The sequence below is a fragment of the Xenopus laevis genome, chromosome 2L (assembly GCF_017654675.1).
Source record: "Xenopus laevis strain J_2021 chromosome 2L, Xenopus_laevis_v10.1, whole genome shotgun sequence".
NCBI classification, from domain to species: domain Eukaryota; kingdom Metazoa; phylum Chordata; class Amphibia; order Anura; family Pipidae; genus Xenopus; species Xenopus laevis.
The window spans coordinates 163,869,928-163,893,180 of record NC_054373.1 but is presented as its reverse complement, the minus strand read 5'-3'; the positions used below and the strand labels follow the sequence as shown (position 1 = coordinate 163,893,180).

Sequence of the window (23,253 nt, the reverse complement as noted above, 5' to 3'; positions counted from 1 at the left end):
TTTAAATCCAACGATCGAAGGAATATCCTTCGATCAAAAAAAGTTAGCCAAGCCTATGGGGACCTTCCCCATAGGCTAACATTGACTTCGGTAGCTTTTAGATGCCGAACTAGGGGGTCGAAGTTTTTTTTAAAGAGACAGTACTTCGACTATCGAATGGTCGAATAGTCGAACGATTTTTACTTCGAATCCTTCGATTCGAAGTCGTAGTCGAAGGTCGAAGTAGCCCATTCGATGGTCGAAGTAGCCCAAAAAAAACTTCGAAATTCGAAGTTTTTTTACCTAGAATCCTTCACTCGAAGTTAGTGAATCGGCCCCTTTAAGAGTGACTTGGATGATTTCTTGGACAGGCATAGGCAAATACATTAACCTCCGGAAATTCGCCAGCGACGGCTTCGCTCGCATCGCCACACTTCGCCGAGCGAAAATTCGACAGGACCACGCTAATTCACTAAAATGCAAAGTTGCGTCCAGGACGCCGAATGATGGCGAAGTTTTGCTAGCGTTAATTTGGCAAGTTGCGCTAGCGTTGGCTAATTTGCATACGGCGTGCAGTTAAAGTTGAATGGACGTATATGTTGCAGCAAATACATTACACTACACAAGGCCAGGGAACCTTAATAAAATAAAATAGAGTTGTTATATCGCCCTACACATGAGCACAGTGTATAGTTTATGTGCCATATGTTAGGTAATGTAGGGGGGAAGCCGGGTACCCTAAAAAAAAAAATTACGATCTTTTGAAATCTATCATTCTGAAAAACTGAAAAGTCGCCAGCGTTTTTTGGGACTTAGAAAAATGTAAAAAACATTTTTTGGGTAAGTCCTATGTACTCTATTGCTCTTCACCTGGTCTGAGGTGGCGAAGGCAAGTCTGGCACAAGCAGTAACGTCATTAAAATCCGCATCTTAGTGAATTAGCGTAGTAATGTCCATTCGCCGGAGCAAAAATTTGCCTGGCGTTAGAGTGCGAAGTAGCGCTACAGTCTATCTCCTTAGCTAGCGAATTTTCACCAGCGTTAGTCACTTCGCCCTTTAGTAAATTTGCCCCATAATATCAAAGGCTATTGTGATACAAAACTCTATAGTTAGTATAGGTATGGGTATATAGAATTTATGTGAAGGTAGGGAGGGGTGTGTGTATGGATGCTGGGTTTTATTTGGAGGGGTTGAACTTGATGGACTTTGTATTTTTTCAAACCAATTTTACTATGTAACTATGTAACAAGTGCATATCCTCTAACTCGTACTAAAAATTCCACATTATCATGAGTTGGTAGTATGACAAGCAAAAGCCTATACCCAGAAATATAATGTAGACAGTGGACTGTACCAGTTAATTGATTGCACAGCACTTTAGAGGGGAATGGCACATTAACTTAAAGGGAAATGCTATAAATGATGTTGGCTAAAGGCAAGATGGAAAGGGAATATTGCTTAGGGCATACAAGCAAGCAATTCATTATATTAAGTATATTGTCAGTATATACATCACAGATGTCTGACTTGCCTCCCTTTAGCCCTAAATTGAACTGAAACTTCTGGCACTTCAGCTGTGAGTGGGATGCTGGGAGTTACAAGAGGAGAGCTGGTTGGACTTCTCTTATTTATGTATTTTGTACCAGTCAGGCGAGGGCTCTACAATCCCTGTATTGACAAGGACACATTGGTCCCAGCGTGATTTATTTTATTTCCTTCTCGCTTTGTTTTGCCTTCTGGCTCTGAGGATGCTGCTATTTATAATGCTCGCAAAATACTGTTGTGATGCCATTAATCATTATTACAGAGGCTATTTGCCTGTTATAAGTATTATTCAGTGGAACAGTTAGGGACACAGTTTAGCAGTTTGATTTCATAGAATTTGACTACTACACCATACAGCTATATACCTATGCCATACCTCCCAACTGTCCCGTTTTCAGCGGGACAGTCCCTTTTTTTTGCGTTTGTACTGGAAAGTCCAGATTTTCTCTGCACTGAACAGCTAAAAAAATAAACAATGTTTCTAACTTAATTGGCTTTTTGGCAGAAAGCCCGGAACTGCCAGTAAGTTCAGATAAGATACTTTTGTAACAATTTTGAGATAAGCAAATAAGTAATTGTAACAAGATAAGATAACAGGTCTCTTGGAAGAAGTAAGGGCTTAACACACGGGCAGATTCGGGGAGATTTAGTCGCCTGGAGACTAATCGCCTTTTCCCCGAACTGCCGAAGTCGCCTCATGAGGAAACTTTGGGCGACTTTGGAAATCGAAGCGCCGCGAGTGCATTACCACAGGCCATTTTTCATTTTACCAGGTGGAAGGCAATTCAGGGAGGTTGTCGCCCCGAAGAAGAGGCGATTAGTCGCCAGGCGACTAAATCTCACCGAATTTGCCCTTGTGCTAATGCCATTAGACTCACAGTTTAAAGGGCAATTCACCTTTATTAGCAAAACTGTAATAACTGGGGAAAAAAAACACAGAAATATGTTTAAACTTTCATATCCTGCCTAATTTTGTAAAATGAACATGGTAGTTATGGGTGTGGCCACAAAAATGGGCGTGGTCAAAAAATTCGCCCCACAAATTTTTTGGCCCTCTTTTTATTTCCAAAATTTTGGGAGGTATGTACCTATACTATTAGTTAATGTGTATAGAGTGCCATGGGTCAAAGCGTCATCCCAGTTTGCAGCAGGCCCTGTACTTACAGGGGTGGTTCATGTTAAGTTCGTTTTTCGTATGTTATAGAATGGCTATTTCTAAACAACTTTTCAATTCGCCTTAATTTTTTTTATTTATAGTTTTTGAATTATTCGCCATCTTTTTCTGACTCTTTCCAGCTTTCAAATGGGGGTCATCTAAAAAACAAATGTTCTGTAAGGCTTCACATTTCTTGTTATTGCTACTTTTTATTACTCCTCTTTCTATTCAGGCCTCTCCTATTCATATTCCAGTCTCATATTCAAATCAGTGCTTTGGTCCCCAGCAACCACATTGCTAAAACTGCAAACGGGAGAGCTGCTGAATAAAAAACTAAATAATTCAAAAACCACAAATAATAAAAAAAATGAAAACCAATTGCAAATTGCTTAAGAATATCACATTCTACATTATTCTAAAAGTTAACTCAAATGTGAACAAACCCTTTAATATTTCCCCTGGTCAGGCAGAAGTGTCAGTCCCCCGGCCCATTCTGTATTTTTTTTCTTCAGTTTAGTGTATGTTTATATAATACTCTTATTATTTCACTATGAAACTAAAGCTGTATAATACAGATTAGAGAAGGGTATACACTGTTTGTATTTATCATTCATGTGACCCTAAGACAAAATTCTCTGCAAGCATTAAGGTTATTTACACCCAGCCCACTACAAAAGAATTATTGTTGGGAAAAATAATCTGTTGAAATTCTAATCTGATTGAACATTCTTTCAAGGATTAGTCTTTCAGTGAGTTTTTTTCTTTCCTGTAATCCCTATATCTGGTGGGACAGAACTATATAAGGGAAATCTACAGTCAATAATACTAATAGCTTCTTCCCAAGTATGTATTATTAGGTACCAGGGATGCACCGAATCCATTATTTTGGATTCGCTGAACCCCCTGAATCCTTCTCGAAAGATTCCGAATACCGAACCGAAGCCAAAACCTAATTTGCATATGAAAAACATTTATACCTGCCTTGTTTTGTGACAAAAAGTTACATGATTTCCCTCCCCGCCCATAATTTGCATATGCAAATCAGGATTCGGATTCGGTTCGGCTGGGCAAATGGATTTGAATCCGAATCCTGCTGAAAAAGGCCGAATCCCGAACCGAATCCCAGATTCGGTGCATCCCTATTAGGTACCCATAACCCTGGTGGGACGGTGATCTCTTTTTATAAATAAAGTTTTCGAGTTGATTTTTTGGTCAAAATATAATTGGGTTAAAAAAACGTGAATTTTCGAGTTCTTTTTTTTAAAAAAAAATTGAAAACCTGTCGAGGTCATGTAGGAGTAAATTGCAGAGGTCCCTTGAACCGTTTGATGATGTTTGTAGCCTTCATGATATTACAGTTTCTTTTTTTTTGTAGAGTTTTGCCCAATAATTCGAGCAAATCAAGTTTTTTCCTGCAGAAAACTCTATTATTTTGAGTTTTCAGGTTTCGCAACTCGAACTTGCAGAATCGGGTTTTTACATTAAAGTTTTTTCTTGAATAAGATACCATTTGAGTTGTACGTTCATTTGAGTTCATACGAGATATAAACACCTTTAACATTCAACCTTTGATAAATAACCCCCCTAGATAAGGATGCTCAATGTTGCTCTTGTATCCTTGGGCCTTTGCAGCGCAGAAGAGATTGTGTAGTGGTCTCCTTCTCTGAGGTCTCCTTCTCTGAAAGTGGTGGACATCCTGTGTAAAATAGGTTGCAGTAGCGTAACTATAGATGAAGCAGACCCCGCAGTCACAGGGGGGCCCAGGGGAAAGGGTCAGCTTCCTCTATAGCCAACAAGAACTCTCCCCTTCCCCAGCCGCTCTCTTACCTGCATCGGTTTGGCGTAGTTGGCGGAGTCTGGGCTCTGGAGTGGGTGGGGTCTGGATGGGAAGTGGGTGGGAAGATGGGGATCGGAGTGCGCTGGGCCCCTCTGAAGATTTTTTTGCAGGGGGGCCTAGCGCATTCTAGTTACATCATTGTAAGATTCAAATATGGAATATGAGAATCAAAAAACAGAAAGCAGAATGCCTGCTAATTAGTGTTTATTGTGCATCCACACGACATGTTTTGGGTAGCAAAGGCCCTTTTTAAGTGTGAGGTTGGCCTGTATACACTAGAGTCAAGCCCTTGTACTTTGGGGAGCTGTTTCCCATATTCCAGGAGTGCTCATCTCACCAAATGGAACAAATAAATGTATAGCTAAACTGGTAAGCCCAAAGCTTAGACTCACTATTACTAAAGAAGGAGAATCAGTGAAAACTGACATTCTTTCCAGGGGTGTAACTACAGAGGAAGCAGACCCTGCGGGTTGCAGTGGGGCCCAGGAGTCTAGAGGATCCAGTAACGCCCTAATTAATGAGCATTTTCAATACTGTACATCTTTTTAGAATAGGCCAACTTACCAATGTTTTTTGAATTTGCTGTGGGGCCCTAGTAACATCTAGTTACACCACCTAATAAGTTTTATGTGAACTTATATCAGCAGAACTAGTGTCACGGTAGAACATGATATAGATGTGTCGACTTTTGGATACTTAAGGGCATACAAAATTATGCAGAACTCTATAAAGATGTTAACTGTCTTCTTTCAATTAAGAAAAATGTTAAATAGCTTGGATTATTTTCATAGGGGCCACTATATCTGGGGACTAAGCCAAAGATATGAATGGTAGAGCTAATAAGGTCTGAAGCTCCGTTGTCTATAAATCCATTGTTTTAATATGAAGTTCAGATTGATGTGAGAATAGTATATACTGTGTATGCCTATATCTGTATGGTCTCTGCACTATTCATTCGTTACTTTTATTGTATCTTAAAGGGGTGGGTCACCTTTCAGTTAATTTTAAGTATGTTATAGAATGGCCAGTTCTAAGCAACTTTTCAATTAGACTTCATTATTTATTTTTTATAGTTTTTCAATTATTTACCTTCTTCTTCTTCTGACTCTTTCCAGCTATCAAATGGGGGTCACTGACCCCATCTAAAAACAAATGTTCTTTAAGGCTACAAATTTATTGTTATTGCTACTTTTTATTACTCATCTTTCTATTCAGGCCTCTCCTATTTATATTCCAGTCTCTTATTCAAATCAGTGCATCGTCGCTAGGGTAATTTGGACCCTAACAAACAGATTACTGAAATTACAAACTGGAGAGCTGATGAATAAAAAAAAACCCACAAATAATAAAAAACGAAAACCAATTCCAAATTGTATCAGAATATAACTCTCTACATCATACTAAAAATTAACTTAAAGGTGAAAAACCCCTTTAATTTTATACCTTTTACACTTTTTTACAATAAACGTTTCCCCATCAAAACTGAGGAGACTAAAGGCTTGTAGAAAATTACAGTAAATATGCAGAAAGTACTCCCTGAGCATTTTTCGCAACTTTCTTAAATGCTTTTAAGGTGCTTTTATTGAGAAGAAGAGGCTGCAAAGCTTTTACTCAGCGCTGGCTCCTGCAGTCTTCCTGTAATTGTTCTGAATGGGACGTGATGATCCTCTCAATAATGCACAAAGTAAAAAAGTGCTTTTGACAATGAACGTTACTGAAAATTTTACATTATTGCTGACTTGGGTTTCTTGATATCTTGCTCTTGTGAGGGGTTGACAGTATCTTCCAGATCAATGCTCTGGGCTTGGAGATGTCACTTTGTCCCTCTCAGCTCAGTGATGTGGCAAGGCACAAGGATAGAGGCTCCCTCATCCTAAAGTTGTCCAAGGATCACTTATTTCAGGCATGTCCAAAGCCAGGCCGAGGGGCCAATTGCGGCCTGTTTTCAAATTTACAGCGGCCCTCAGCCTCCATCATGAAATTAATAATAATGAGGCCCCCAGCACAGTGCGATCAGGAATCAAGTAGCTGTAATATTTGGGCACATTAGTGAAATGATCTGCCACTTGGTCTATACTGCTGCCTGTGTGCTGAAGGTGTTGGCAATAGACATGTACTGGCACGTAGTGATGCGCTGCTCTCATATACTTCTTTAGGGCTGAAGAAGGTGCAATATACGTACTGACGCGCCAGTACAGTAAACGAAAGAAGTATACGAGAGCAGTGCGTCACAACGTGCCAATACGTGTCTATTGTCAACACCTTCAGCACACAGGCAGCAGTATAGAGCAAGTGGCAGATCAATTCACTAATGTGCCCAAATATTCCTTGTTTAAATGATTTAAATGAAGTTAATGGTTCACAGAATGTCAGGCTCAATGGTCGGCCCTCACACATTCTCACCTCACCAAATCTGGCCCTCATTGCAAAAAGTTTGGGCACCCCTGATTTATATAAATAAGATGCTGTGTAGCCATGGGGACAGCCATTCAAGCACAGGATACATAATAGATAACAGATAAGGTATAATTCTATACTACAGAGTGTATCTGTTATCAGCTGTGTATCCTGTGCCCTTGCTCCTTTTCCAGCTTTGAATGGCTGCCCCCATGGCTACACAGCAGCTGATTTATATAAACTATACTAGAGTTTCTGAAGCAAATACACCAGTTTTATTAGTGCAGGGCAACAATACATTGTATTTTCATTTCTTTAAAACACTTTCATTTTTTGGAGTTACCGTTCCTTTTACCATTAACTTTTAGGGGGTTATTTACTTAACTCACGAAAAATTTGTTGTTTTTTTTTTATATATAGGTAAAATCGGACTTTTAAAAAATCACGAATTTTTCAGAATTTATTAAACCCCAAGGATGGAAAAGTCAGAATCATAAAATCCGGCACCTCAGACCTGTCGAGGTTACTTATAAGTCAATGGCAGAAGTCCCAATGATTTTTTGATGTGCGCTGGGTTTCGTGCAATAACCCAAAGTTTTTGGAGTTTTGGGGCAAAATTCGTAATTTTCCGAAAAAATTGTGAAAATAGGATGGACAATCTGAAGAAATCGTGAAAATCTGATTTTTCAAGATTTTTTTCCCGCTAACAAAGTTTCAGGGAAAGTGAAAAAGTAAATAAACCGGAAAAATCTGTGCGGAGTTGGTCAGAGTTTTTTTTAGAAAACATTGATATAAATTCAGACTTTGATAAATAACCCCCTTAGTATATGATAGAATGGCCAATTCTAAACAACCTTTCAATTGGTCTTAATTTTTTAAATAGTTTTTTTAATTATTTGCCTTCTTCTTCTGACTCTTTTTCCAGCTTTCCCCATCTAACAAATGCCCTGTAAAGCTACACATTTATTGTTATTGTAATTAATCATCATTCTTTTGAGATCCTCTCCTATTTATATTCCAGTCTCCTTTTTAAATCTAAGCATTGTTGCTAGGGTAATTTTGATCCTAGCAACCTGATGGCTGAAATTGCAAACTCGAGAGCTGCTGAATAAAAAGCTAAATAACTCAAAAACCACAAATAATAAAAAATTAAAACAAATTGCAAATTGTCTCAGAATATCACTCTCTACATTATACTACAAGTTAACTCAAAGGTAAACAACCCCTTCAGTGATATAAAGGCATTATGTCCAATACAACTTCCGTTCCATCACAAAGAAGACCATATCAATAGTAATCGATTTCCACTATAGTCTGTTGTACATATAGACATTATGTGGTCAGTGCAGGAGGGCTATATAATAATAATAATAATAATAATAATAATAATAATAATAATACAGAGTATTCCTGAATGACTACATTATTCAATTAATTAAAAACTGTATTTTTCCTATTATAGAGACACTACGTAATTATCCATTGAGTATTGACTTTATAGCAGTTAATTTAGCATATGTTTTTACTAATACATTTAACTGTCTCTGAAATGTGCTTTGTCTGCAGAATGAAAATGGACTTATAAAGGAAAAGCAGCTGCTGGTGGAACTTTCAACAATCAGAGATGAAGTGGGTGAGTAAAAAGCTTAGATGGCCCCACAGATCTCTTGCATGGAGCAATCTGGTCCTCACCTAAATATCCAACTGATAGTCCAAGCACATATTGATTAGTGATCCTTTAGGCTGTATGCATTGACTATTCTCTGTAGTATTAACCCCCATTATATCCTGAAACTCCAGCCAGTGTATTCAGGAGATTATCAGAACTGTGTGTCCTACTCATTGCTCATTGATTGACAGTTCTCTGTTTAATATCCACAAAGCCACCCATTTTCCAAACAAGTGTTTTGTAGGCTGTTTCAAAAGGGTTTATGGCCACGTTTGGGTGCTGGTCGTGGTTCAGTGGCTTTGCTGGTGGATGTGATGGAGGGCACATGGCACAGAGGGTGTTGAGATTGGAACTGTAGGAGTTTATTTAAACTGTAGCAAATTGCGCAGACAGACTTGCAAGGATTATATTTTACAATGGTTTTTAGTTTTTTGAAAATCATTCCAGGGTTAAAGGGGACACTCAGACGAGCTCAATACTATTGATGTGGATGGGAAGGGTACCTACTTACTCAGTGGATTGTTGCAGAGGTTTAAGGATTATTTCTTTTGGAATCAATAGTCAGTTCACTGGTTGCTGTGTACTTCTAAGCACTGAGTCTGTACTACTGAGCCCCTCACATCAGAACAAGCTGGGCCTCCTACAGTGGCAGAACTAGATATCACTGGGAAAATTATTTTTCAGGCCCCCAAAATGTCTAGAGGTTGGTTTTGTTTTATCAATATTACATGAAATTGTATACGAGTTAGTGCCTCTTGGGACCCATTTACCTCCTGGGCCCCCTGCAGCTGCAGGGTCTGCTTCCTCTATAGTTATACCCCTGGAGGGAAATTTAGTAAACTGCGGAAATTTGCCAGGAACGGCTTCTCACCCATCGCTACACCTCGCCAGGTCGAAAATTCGCTCAGACAATACTAATTTGCTAAAATGCAAAGTTACGTCCAGGGTGCCGAACGTTGGCAAATTTTCGTTAGCGTTACTTCAGCAATAAAAGCGAAGATGCGCTAGCGTTCAATTATGCCTAGTAAAACTTCGTTAGAGGTCTTCACTCAGCCTAATTTGCATATGATGGGAAATTATAAAGTTGAATGGACGTATATGTTGCAGCAAATACATTACATTACACAAGCCCAGGGAATCTTAATAAAATAAAATAGAGTTGTTATATTGTCCTACACATGAGCCCAGTGTATAGTTTATGTTCCATATGTTAGCAAATGTAGGGGGGAACCCGGTTACCCAAAAAAGTTTTAAGGACTTTTGCTGGCTATCACTCTAAAAAAAGCAAAAGACTGCAACATTTTTTCCACTAAAAATATGATGTAAGTAACAGAAGATTGAGATGAAGGTTTATGTACTCCAATGCACTTTGTCTGTTCTGTGCTGGCGAAGGCAAGTCTGGCGAAAGAGTTGAATCCTTATCTTAGTGAATTTGCGGAGTAACGTCCATTCGCCAGAGTGAAAATTCACCTGGCGATAGAGTGCGATTGAACGATAGCGTGTGTCTCTTTCGCTGCACCCGTTAGTAAATCGGTGAAGTGCTTGAAAGCGGTAATGCTGGGAATTGTCACCAGCGTTAGTCACTTCACCCTTTAGTATATCTGCTCCCTGGCCTCTTAGTTCCCACCAAGGATCTGGCAACCAGGGCTCAGTCTCACAACTATGTAGACAGTAGCAAATTATATAGAGCAGTGATCTCCAACCAGTGGCTCGTGAACAACATGTTACTTACAGGCCCCACCTGGCCTCACAGATCTCTTGCATGGAGCAAAAGTTGCCCTATAATTTGAAGAAAATCTTTTTATTGCAGTGCTCACTCTCTACTTAGTTCCCATAGAACCTTAAGCAAATTATACCTTGTGATGGCTGTCTAACTCTTCCTTAGGGCGATAAATACGATGAGTGTTATTCATCTGCTGTTATGAGTATTTTCCAACTCAGCAGATAAATATCCATGGAAAAGGTATAGCAGCCATTTCTGTACTTATTTATAACTCACAGCATTACACATAGTAACACGTCGTTAGTTAGGCTGAAAAAAGACACACGTCCATCAAGTTCAACCTTTTAACTTTTTAAATACAGCCATGGGGGGAGGGGGGGACTAAGGCAGAACCAGTGGACTGTGTATAGTACACGATATTATCTGCTTTAAATGATGTCTGTTCTGAAATGATTTACAACTGAATCATTTTGTTTGTTCCGCTATTAGGCTGAGAGGGTTAATGACATTTTATTTCATGGCAAGGCATATGGAGTTTGGAGAGGGGGCCCTTTTAAAAATTTCCATTCTCCTTTAAGTTGCAGGACAAAATAAGAAGGCAAACGAGTCAAGAACTATAAAAAAAAATGAAGACCAATTGAAAAGTTGCTACAAATAAGCCATTCTAGGAGAAGCCAGCCATAGAGCATAGAGCACAGTGATAGCTAAAAAAGACTGGCCAGTACATCTGAAGGAGGAAGATGTCTTTATGAGGGTGCACTTATTCTTACATTAGAATAGAAAAAATCTGCTCTTTCCTTAAAGGGTTTGTTCGTCTTTAAATTCACTTTTAGTATAATGTAGAGAGTGATATTCTTAAGCCACATGCATTTGTTTTTTATTTTTTTTATTAATTGGGGTTTTTGAGTTATTTAACTTTTTATTCAGCAGCTCTCCAGTTTGCAATTTCAGTAATCTGGTTGCCATTGTTCAAAATACCCTAGCAACCATGCATTGATTTGAATAATAGACTGGAATATGAATAGGAGAGGCCTGGATAGAAAGAGAAGTTATAAAAAGTAGCAATAACTAGAAATTTGTAGTTTTGCACCTCATTTGTGCACCTCATTTGTACCCCCATTTGAAAGCTGGAAAGAGTCAGAAGAAGAAGTTAAATAATTACAAAACTATAAAAAAGAAGGCCAGTTGCAAAGTTGCTTAGCGTTAGCCATTCCATAACATACTAAAAGTCAACTGTCCCTTTAAGTGTTTTATTTTGTAATATTGAATGAAGCAGTGCAAGTCTGAGAAAAAAATGTGAATTATTGAATATTTCTGCCCAATAAACAGAAATTCTGTCTTGCTTTATGGTGGGGAGGTTAGATATACAGTCATGACAACGGTTATTATGCCTCAAGACAAAGGCAGGATCGATAACCATTTATCTGTATGGCTCCTATTACTTTCATGAAAGAAGACACAACACCATCTATGGCTAAAATTGTACTTGAATCCCAAATCATTGGCAGAAATGGAAACTATAAATCACTCTTTTTTTTTTTAGAACAAGAACAGAAACCCTGTGTTATCCCAGTTTTTTTTATTATTTTTTTATTTTTAAATAACCAATGAATTAATAAATAACAACTTGTTTGTGTGGACTAATTAATAAAAATTAATTAATAAAAAACAGAAATAGAAACTGCCATTGGGGTATTCTGCTAAAACTGTCCCCCCCCCCCCACAAGCCAACAGGCATTCCCAGACAATTGAGCTTATTGTCTAAATCAGACAGTGCCCATCCAAATCTGGCCATTTAAGGCCAGTTTAAGTCATTACAGGATTAAGGGTCAGGGCACACGCTCAGATTCGGGGAGATTAGTTGCCCGGCGACTAATCTCCTCTTCTTCGGGTCGACTAATCTCCCCGAACTGCCTCCCGCAAGCTAGATTGTAAATCACCGGCGGGATGGCACTCAGAGCGCTTCGTTTTCCGAACTAGCCCAAAGTTTCCTTGTGAGCCAACTGTGGGCGACTTCGGAAAATGAAGCGCTCCGTGTGACATCCCACCAGCGATTTATATTCTAGCTGGTGGGAGGCAGTTTGTGGATATTAGTCGCCCTGGAGAAGAGGAGATTTGTCGCTGGGCAACTAATCTTCCCGAATCTGAGTGTGTGCCCTGACCCTTAAAGGAACAGTAACATCAAAAAATGTAAGTAATGAAAATATCATGTAGTGTTGCCCTGCGCTGGTAAAACTGATCTGTTTGCTTCAGAAACACTACTATAGTTCATATAAACAAGCTGCTGTGGAGCAATGGCGGAAATTGAAAAACGGCTATATGGCACAGGTTAACTAATGGATAACAGATAACACTATTAGACAGACAGAGTTTATTTGATATCTACTGTGTAACTTGAGCTTTTTCTCCTTTGAATGGCTGCCCCCATTCCTATACAGCAGCTTATTTATATAAACAATAGTTGTGTTTCTGAAGCAAACACAGCAGTTTTACTAGTGCAGAGTAACATTACTTTAAAATACTTTTATTTTTTGACGTTACTGTTCCTTTAAACAGGGAATTGGCTTCAAAGCAAAACTAACTAGTTAATGCTTGAGAGACCTCTAGTGGCCAAAAGAGGCAATTACCAAACCACAAACATATCTACTCATGCCTTTAAAGTTAAACAATCTAATTTTATTTATACAAGTTAAAATCCATTAATCCCCAGGCTCTTCTGTGGGGACTAATGGATTTTAACTTGTACAAATAAAATGTAATTTTTTAGCTATAAATGCACGAGTACATATTTTTGTGATTACAGGATTTAACCCAAGGAAAAGGCTTTGTCTGTAGAAACTCACATTTATAAAAATGCTGATGCCTGGAGATCAGGAGTCTCAGTAGCATTCAGTTTTCCTGATGATGCACATTTCGGCTTAAAATAATTTTGTTCTCTGGTTATCTTGATGAACAGACAAAAAAAATAGCAGCTGTACTGATTTATGTGTGTATCTAAACAAGATGTTGATGTTCACCTCAGTGGATATCAATTTCACTCCTACAACACGTTTTAAAGGGCCGCGGTGTCCTTTACATTCATCTTTAGGAATGTGCTTAGTACAGAGCCGGGGAAACCCGGCCGGTAGTGATGTGCGGGACCCTAACCTGCCCTACCTTGGCCCGTGCCCACCCGCATCCAACTTCCGGATTGCTTTTATAGCCCCGCCCCACCGATGACATCACAAAATCGTCGGAGCGAGCAGCCACAGCGTCTATAAAAGACGAACCCGGAAGTCTGAAGCTGGCATTTGACAGTGGCGGGCAGGGAGAGCAGGAGAAGAGCTTAACCCCCACCCGCCTACCACCCGTGAAGAAGAGTGTGAGGTCGGCCCAAACCCGCCGACCCGCAGGTAAACCCCCAGGCTCCCGCGGGTATCGGGCAGCCCACACATCACTACCGGCAGGCCACCTCGTCCCCTCCCTTGTGCGCACTCCTTAGTGCACTGCACACTGACATCAGGAGGGGGTGCCAGAGAGCACATGAGGAAGCCCATTTATCAAAGTCCGAATTTATCTCAATATTTTCTGAAAAAAATCTCCAACCAAATCCACACGGGTTTTTTTCGCCTTATTTATTAATACACTTTTCGAATATTTTGTTTGCAGGAAAAAAAAAAGAAAAATTGTTAAAAAATGAATCGTACAAATTTTTTTGTTTTTCCACCCGAAAACCACAAATTCTTCAGATTATTGCACGAAAACCAGCGCAGATTAAATAATTTTTGGGACTTCTCCCTTTGACTTATATGCAACCTCGGCAGGTCTGAGATACCAGATTTTCAGCTTCGGCCTTTTTCTATCCTTGGGGTATAATAAATCCCGAAAAATCAGTGGGTTTTTTTTTCGGATTTTAAAGTAAAAAAATAATTTTTTCGGGTTTTTGTTTTGAGGGCCCGGACTAGAGGCAAGTGGTTGTGAGAGGTATGTGCCAGGGTGATCCCTTCAACTTTGTGCCCTAGTCATGGGCTTCTTCTGCCTACCCCTAGTTCCGCCCTGGCTTAGTACAAGGAATAGGAACTGGAACTCTTTACAGATGGAGCATTTTGGTATTGTAGCATTGCCAACCTTTAGCAAAGGAAAGGGAAGAAAATGAATGGGTGTGTAATATAGATCAGGAACAAATAGTTGTTGAGTGGATACTGGTTTAAGGAATGTATAGAATATAAACATCACAATACAAGGCTGATTAGTAATTAATTAATTCAGATTCTCATTACATGGCAGTTTTGATACCAGCACAACTAGCATTAGAATGAAATAATCAGCCCTGTAGTATGAGTTTCTATAACAGATGAACCTCATTTTCTCCTTGATGATTCGCGATGCCTTCTAAGCTTAGCTTCTCAACAGCCGCACTGAGCATGTGCAGTGCCACTGACTCTAACAAGATCCAAGGTGGGGAACTATTGTGTCCTGGATCATTGCTGTTATAGAGATGCTGATCCTTTAAGCGGGTGCATTTTAAGGCTAAAAAATATAGCCTTTCTAGGCAAAGTTTTCTTTAGAGTTTAGTTCTCCTTAAGATCTCTACTAATACTAAGATATTATTATTAATAATATGTATTTATATAGCGCCAACATATTGCGTAGCACTGTGATATGTCATAATCCACTTGGAGTAAGTTGTTCGCCTTTTTGGTGCCCACGAATTGAGAACATCCAGTCTAAATAGGGACAGTATGAAACTTTACACACACCAACTCACAAGAAAACTGGACAAGAAAAGACTAAACACTTAGAGGCACATTTATCATGAATTTTGAATTCATGTGAGTTTTTTTTTTAACTCCCTTAAATTTGAATGAATCCGAAATTCAGCCGAATCGAATTATTAAAACTCAGACGAATTTAAACGACCCGAAATCTTGAATCAAATTTGATTCGAAATCGATCAAACACAAAACTAGTTTTTTCTCCAATAAAAACTGAAATGCCAGGAAGGCGAAAACTTGAATCGAATTCGATCAAACTCGATTCGAGTTTTAACTCTGAAAAAAACTCAAGTGTCAGGAAGGCTGCAAACGTCTCCAAATTGATCCGTGGACCTCTCCCATTGACTTACACAGTCATTCGGCAGGTTTTAGGTGGCGAATAGTCAAATTTGAATTCTTAAAGGGCCAGAGTATGATACATCTCGAAAATCTAATTTTTAAAAAAACTCGAATCGAGTTAGGAAAATTCCCTAGTCTAATTTGACAGTTTTGACCATAAATTATTTTTTTTTAAATTTGAACTCAAATTTTCAATTCAAACTGGCAAAGCTTGCTCTAGGTCTAATAACCAATAGCAACGAGTAACAGTGGTCTAACAGTAGGAAAGTAAGCATGTAGCGGGGTTGGACTGGGGTTTTATCCCAGTGGCCCAGTCCGACCCTGAGCATTTGATTGGTTGCTATGGGTATTTGTAGATTATTTCCATCTCACGTTGTAACTGTAGAGCAATAGACATTCATTTTCATTATACTTTTTCAGTGTAAGTTAATTAAAAACCGTGACCTTTCGGTTCAATATCTGGACGTTGGGGGGGGGGGGAGAAAGAAATTCCCTAATTATAAACTGAAGACTCTTTGTCTGGCAGACAGAAGATAATTAACACTCATTCGGCCCTTTATTTTTCTGTTTTGCTATAATTTGATTGCTCATTATTTCTGCCAGAACAACTCATTTCAGTGTGTGCTGTGTTGGCCCCACATATTACTGCCACAGATCTTGTAATGATATAATAACAAGTCTGGAGGTTTTACAATGGAAAATAATTATAGGTCAGTTTCTGGATCTTTCAGTAATTTGGATCTCTGTACCTTAAGTCTACATTCATTTAAACATTAATTAAACCCAATAGGATTCTGTATCCAATAAGGATTAACTGTATATTACTTGGGACTAAGTACAAGGTACTGTTTTATTGTTACAGGGGGAAAAGGAATTTAGAATTATTTTATTAAAATAGTGATGGCCTTCCCGTAATTCAGAGCTTTCTGGATAACGGAATTCAGATTATGGATCTTATACCTCTATTAACTAATATGTACAATGTCAACTTGTCAATTTTATTACGAGATGTTCAAATGTGTATTTTGCTTTGCTTTTTAAAGGGCATGGAAAGTCTAAAATAGAATAAACATGAACTTACTGCACCACAAGCCTAACCAAACAAATAATTTATGCTTTCAAAGTTGGCTACAGGGGGTCACCATCTTGTAACTTTGTTATACATCTTTGCAAGACTAAGACTGTGCACATGCTCAGTGTGGTCTGGGCTGCTTAGGGATCATCATAAACAAAGCTGCTTGAGTTCTGCATGGCTGGGAAGTAAGGCGGGGGCTCCCCCTGCTGTTCATAAGTATGATTGTTTCCCTGCTCAGCAGTTAGGGACCGTCTGACAATTCCTATCCACAGCAGCAAATGAAGGGAGAATTTCACTGCATACAGTCAGGTTTCTTATAAAAACTGTACACATTTTTCAATTAAAGTATATTGGAGATAGGTTTCTTTTTCATTAAAGAAAGTAAAAATGGGATTTTATTTTTTTGGCTTTACATGCCCTTTAAAATAAATAGCCTTTAATGCAGCCAAAGCCTGTGTGGGTATGGTCACCTTTAAAGTGCAAGTCAACCCCAAATTAAAAATGTGCCCAATAAAAGAAAACATAATTCTACGCAACTTTCCAATATACATGTATTAGAAATGTTCAGTGCTTTTTAAGTTATTTGTAAAAACGACTGCTATTGAAAGCAGCATTTGCTCAACTCCTGGTTGTTACTTTTTAAACAATGTTGCAAAAGACATCTGAGCTGAAACTGCTGCTGTTGCACCAGATAGAAGCAGAAGCCAAAACATACTGTCAGCAATAGCTGCAGATCTCTCTCCTGTCAGCAAAGAATGATGGGTAAAAAAAAAACATTATTATGGGATATTTCCTGCCCCTTGAGAATTTTCTGGCAGAAAAAATACTTTTACGCCACTTCATATGTGGCGGTAAAAGTTTGCGAATATTCTGGCGTTAATTTTGTCTTTAGCACATTTCGCTGTTTAGTAAACCATGCGTTAATGTGTACGTAGCGTTATTTTCAGCAAATGCGATAACTGGCGAACAATTATTCTTGCGTTCCCCAGCAAAGACAGGTCTGTTAAAAAGCTGCCTCGTCTTATATCGTATCAACAGTCTGAGCCACCAGGGCAGAGAATAGAAAGGGACAGACACTGCTTTCAATAGCAATACATATGCAAATAACTTTAAAAACCTAGAAAATGTGTAATAAATGTATATTCATACATTATCGGGGGAATGTAATAAAAGTCGCTAACGGAAAAACTGTTCGCAATGTGAAAAGTTTGCCTTTGCACGAACAAATTTTGCTTTGCGTGAATTTAATATAGCTTTTGCGAGCCCGAAAACTGTTTAGCGACCACATCCGACAGTGGAAGACCGTTTGCGAATTTTATAGTTTGCGCCAGTGCGTAGTCAATGTAATAAAACTTCTTACTGAAAAAGTCGTTATGTTTGCTCCAAAAGATTACGACACCTTCAAGCACTTCTTAAGATTCGCAATACAATTACAGTTTAATGAAAAATACCCTCAAAAACTCGAACTTTTCGTGGGAAAAACAACTCAACCTTTGATAATCCCCATAGTGTTTTCTTCAGCAGCACTTTTCTGTTGGGACGAGAAACACCCACAGTTGCCTCTAGTGGCTCCCCCAGTGGGAAAGTGCAAGTGGAATTAACACTGAAGTCATTGGGAACTTTCATTGACTGGTACAATGTCCCACAGTCACACTCAACCTCAATTATAACATTACTCTAAGGGCTCAGTACTGAAAGGGGGTGGGTTGGCACACATTTATTACACAGTTCAAGGGAACAGACCGGCACACAATTGCTCTTCTATGGGTTCATCCCCTGTGTTTATTGTGTGGACAGACTGTGTTTCGACAAACACGTCCCAGAAATGTTGTGTGCAGTCTGTTGACTTTCATTGACTTCATTGTTTGTTCCATTGGGCTTGGCATTCTACTGGTGGAGAAATGTAGAAGGAGAACCAACTACAAGTGATGTCCATACTGAGAGTGAAAAGGCCCTGGCATTTCAAGATCACTGATGCCCAATTAGTCCCCCACAGGCCCAATAAATAATGACTGTGTGTGGCATCATAAAGCAATCCCTGTGCCAGAGTCTACAGATAGCCAGTCCCCGCATGAATGTGACATTAGCCAAAGAGATGAGAGGAAGCCTCTTTTATAGCAGCAGTGAATCGATTGGTCAAAATATGAAGGTCTTATTTCTTTCATATCTACAGTAGATAATAAATAAGACTTGCATGTCATAACTATTGTCTAGTGGAGGTCCAGCCAATAAACAGAATCTGATTGGCTGGTGTAATCACACAAACAAGGTCTATAAGTCACGGAGCACTTGAGCAATTCTGCCATCCGGTAACTGTCCCTTTGTGCATTTCAGTTTTTAATATCACCCGGTGTGAGAAATTGCAAAAGGAGAAAGAGGAGTTGGAAATGAGATTTGATAATGAGGTGAGGAAGTTGGAACACGAACAAGAAGAGGAGATCCAGGGGCTGAAGGAACGGCTGGAGCTGCAGTACAACGAGGAAGCCAAGCGATTGCAAAAGGAACAGAATGTCCAGCTTGAACGAGTTAGATCCCAACACCTGGAACAGGTTGGTTATCCATTGGTCAGTTGCATATGGTGTGTCCTGGGGTGTAAATATTATTACTAGGGATGCACCAAATCCCGGATTAGGTTCGGGATTCAGCCAGGATTCGTCCTTTTTCAGCAGGATTTGGATTTGGCCGAATCCTTCAGCCTGTCCGAACCGAATCCAGATCCTAATTTGCATATGCAAATTGGGAACAGGGAGGGAAATCGCATAACTTTTTGTCACAAAACAAGGAAGTAAAAAAATGTTTCCCCTTCCCAACCCTAATTTGCGTATGCAAATTAGGCTTCGGATTCGGTTGGGTATTCGGCCGAATCGTTCAAGAAGGATTCGGGGGTTCGGCCGAATCCAAAATAGTGGATTCAGTGCATCCCTAATTATTACTATATTTTGATATATATTATTAACATTCATCCTTGCCCAATGGTTGGACCCAGCAGAGTCATGTCCTCTGTGCCTCGAATATTTATGCCACGTGATCAATACTTTCCAGTTGTTGCAGACATTATGCCCTTATTGATAAAAATGAATTTTTACACAATGTTTTCATTGGCAAGAGACACCAGAAAACCAACATCAGGTCATTATATACTATAGGGCCACAAGTATCTGAACAATCCACCTAAATTGACATGTCCTATGTTGGAACACTGTAAGGTCTCAGAAGTGAAGTCTCCGGAAGCAATGTCAGAGCAAGAATTATTCATGGCAACTTGGGGTTTTATGGATGATCTGAGGCAAACAAACCTAATATCCCCATGTAAAATGCCATCAGCTGGTATTAAGTTCACTGCCATTGGAGCAATGGAAATGTATCCTCTGGAGTGATAAATGGCATTTCACATGGCTGTCTGATGGAAAATGTTGGCAGGGGGCAGGAGAGCAATAACATGTCAGACTGCATAATGCTGATAGTAGCGTTTGGGTAATGGCCAGGGGCTGTTTTCCATGATTTGGACTAATGCCCCTGATTCTGTTAAAGGAAACCTCACTTTATGCAGTGGTTTTCTTGACAATTCCATGTTTCTTACTTTCTAGCAACAGTTTCAGGAAGGTTCTTTTCTATATAATAATGTCCCTATTCACTAAGCCAGGTTCATACAGAATGGTTTTGCTGAGATGGGAGTGTGAGAACTTGATTGGCCTGTACAGATCCCTGACCTCAAGCCAACTGAACCATTGTGGGATGAACTGGAATGTGACTCTGAGCCAGGCCTAAAGTTGGCCAAAGACATTTCCAAGAAAGATCGTCCGTTTCAATACACACGTGTAGAGCTGAATCGTCAGATATACCGATAGAAACAATAGAATTCTACCTGTATCTGATGATTCAGCACTAACAATGGCCAATGTTTGGTTCCCTTCAAAGGCACCCGATCAAAATTTTCCATCCAGCTCGATCGACGAGCCGATTGTTATCCAAGTCTTATGCCGATATCGGTCGGCTCATCTCCCACCATACACGCAGCAAATGTCGTACGAAAGTACAATAGTATCTATGCGTCTATGGCCACCTTAATCCCCAACATCATTGTCCAACCTCACTAATGCTCTTGTGGCTGAATGAAAATAAATCCCACCTACAATGTTCCAATACCTAGTGGGAACCTTCCCAGAGGAGTAGAAGCTGTTATAGAACTAAAATGAGGACCAACTTCAGATTAATAACCTCGGGTTTGGGAGTGGGAAGCTGAGTGTGCAGGTACTTGACCATGTAGTATAAGGGTTATAACATTTGGCCTTACAGTATATGCCATAAGACCAATACAGAATAAAGAGAGAAGGCGCATACCCTTAAATTGAACTACGGGGTGCTAATCCATAGGTGACTCCCCATAAGGGTCTCCATATCGAATTGCAAATATTAAAAATAATGGATAGCACACCCGATTGGAAAAACAAATAAATTTAAATAAGCAAAAATAATATACAAAAATAATTGAAAATAATAAGGTGAGCCCAACGCATTTCGACCTTAAGGGTCTTCCTCAGGGGCACAAAATAAACAAAAAATCAAAAAGGCCTTTTTTATTTTGTGCCCCTGAGGAAGACCCTTAAGGTCGAAACACGTTGGGCTCACCTTATTATTTTCAACTATTTTTGTATATTATTTTTGCTTATTTTTTCTTCTTTTTGGTAATAAATTTATTTGTTTTTCAAATCGGGTGTGCTATCCATTATTTTTAATATATGCCATAAAACCAGACTTACTCATTTGAGCCCCACAGCTACTATTTAGGTCAAAACATGAGCCAAACAGCTGTGTTCTTGCTCCCATGTAGTTAAGTGAAGTAGGAAGGGTAAATCTCAAATGCATGCAGTCAAATAGAAGGTACAATTCTCTCACCTCCATCATCACCAATCTGGTAGTAATCCATGGTAAATGTCCAAATATAGTGTATCCTCTGGTCTTATCTATATGAATGCTACAATAGTTTATTAGAATAGTATCTTGGTTAATATTCCATCCCTCCCCTGTCTATTATGCTGTTATCCCATAAAAGAGTAGACGGTTCTGATCAATAAGTACAGTGAAGTATTTATGTGGCTTGTAGAGAAACATTGAGACATAGAGTTTAATATTGTGATTGGGACGAGCGCCAGAAAGTCTGATCCATCTGATATGAATCTGGAATGAATCCATACAAATTGAATCAATGTATTTTAGCATAACTGTATATTTCTCTCTATTGAATCAAGTGTCTTTATGACTAAAAATAGTGTTACAGAACAACATATAGAGTTTCTATTTCTAGTGCTCTCTGCAGTAACAATACAGTAATATTAATATTGTAATACAATTAAACTGAGCAAGTGTTTGCTTCAATATAATTAGATTTCTGTTTGTCCAGTTTTACAGTTACTCTTCTGCCTCATTCCATTTAATACATATCATCATTGAGATCTGGCATAGTGCCGAGAGACTGGCGAATTGCTAATGTGGTGCCTCTATTCAAAAAAGGATCCCGTTCTCAGCCTCAAAACTATAGGCCAGATAGTCTGACGTCAGTGGTAGGAAAGCTTTTCGAAGGGTTAATAAAGGATAAGATCCTGGACTTCATAGCAAATCATAATACTATGAGTTTGTGCCAGCATGTTTTTATGCGTAATAGATCTTGCCAGACTAACTTAATTTCTTTTTATGAGAATGTAAGTAGAGACCTCGATTCTGGGATGGCAGTGGATGTGATTTACTTAGACTTTGCTAAAGCATTTGATACAGTGCCACACAAAAGGTTACTGGTTAAATTAAGGAATGTTGGCCTGGAACATAGTATTTCTACCTGGATAGAGAACTGGCTAAAAGATAGAGTACAAAGAGTGGTGGTAAATGGAACATTTTCTAATTGGACCAGTGTTGTTAGTGGAGTACCGCAGGGCTCTGTACTAGGTCCCTTGCTTTTCAACTTGTTTATTAATGACCTGTAGTTGGGCATTGAAAGTACTGTTTCTATTTTTGCAGATGATACTAAATTGTGCAGAACTATAGGTTCCATGCAGGATGCTGCCACTTTGCAGAGTGATTTGTCTAAACTGGAAAACTGGGCAGCAAACTGGAAAATGAGGTTCAATGTTGATAAATGCAAGGTTATGCACTTTGGCAAAAATAATATAAATGCAAGTTATACACTAAATGGCAGTGTGTTGGGAGTTCCTTAAATGAGAAGGATCTAGGGGTCTTTGTAGATAACAAGTTGTCTAATTCTGGGCAATGTCATTCTGTGGCTACTAAAGCAAATAAAGTTCTGTCTTGCATAAAAAAGGGCATTAACTCAAGGGATGAAAACATAATTATGCCTCTTTATAGGTCCCTGGTGAGGCCTCATCTGGAGTATGCAGTGCAGTTTTGGACTCCAGTCCTTAAGAGGGATATAAATGAGCTGGAGAGAGTGCAGAGACTGAGTGCAACTAAATTGGTTAGAGGGACGGAAGACTTAAATTATGAGGGGAGACTGTCAAGGTTGGGGTTGTTTTCTCTGGAAAAAAGGCGCTTGCGAGGGGACATGATTACACTTTACAAGTACATTAGAGGACATTATAGACAAATAGCAGGGGACCTTTTTACCCATAAAGTGGATCACCGTACCAGAGGCCTCCCCTTTAGACTAGAAGAAAAGAACTTTCATTTGAAGCAACGTAGGGGGTTCTTCACAGTCAGGACAGTGAGGTTGTGGAATGCACTGCCGGGTGATGTTGTGATGCTGATTCAGTTAATGACTATAAGAATGG

At 39.2% G+C, this 23,253-nt stretch overlaps 1 protein-coding gene across 1 annotated transcript in view; it reads left to right on the top strand.

Moving 5' to 3' along the window:
* The window catches only part of LOC108708699 (microtubule-associated tumor suppressor candidate 2), a 262,184-nt gene that overhangs the window by 229,318 nt on the left and 9,613 nt on the right, over positions 1 to 23,253 (top strand). The window contains exons 7-8 of the mRNA XM_041582652.1: positions 8,481 to 8,547; positions 18,809 to 19,023. Coding sequence (XP_041438586.1) covers positions 8,481 to 8,547; positions 18,809 to 19,023 — 282 coding nt within the window. The remainder of the gene's footprint in view (positions 1 to 8,480; positions 8,548 to 18,808; positions 19,024 to 23,253) is intronic.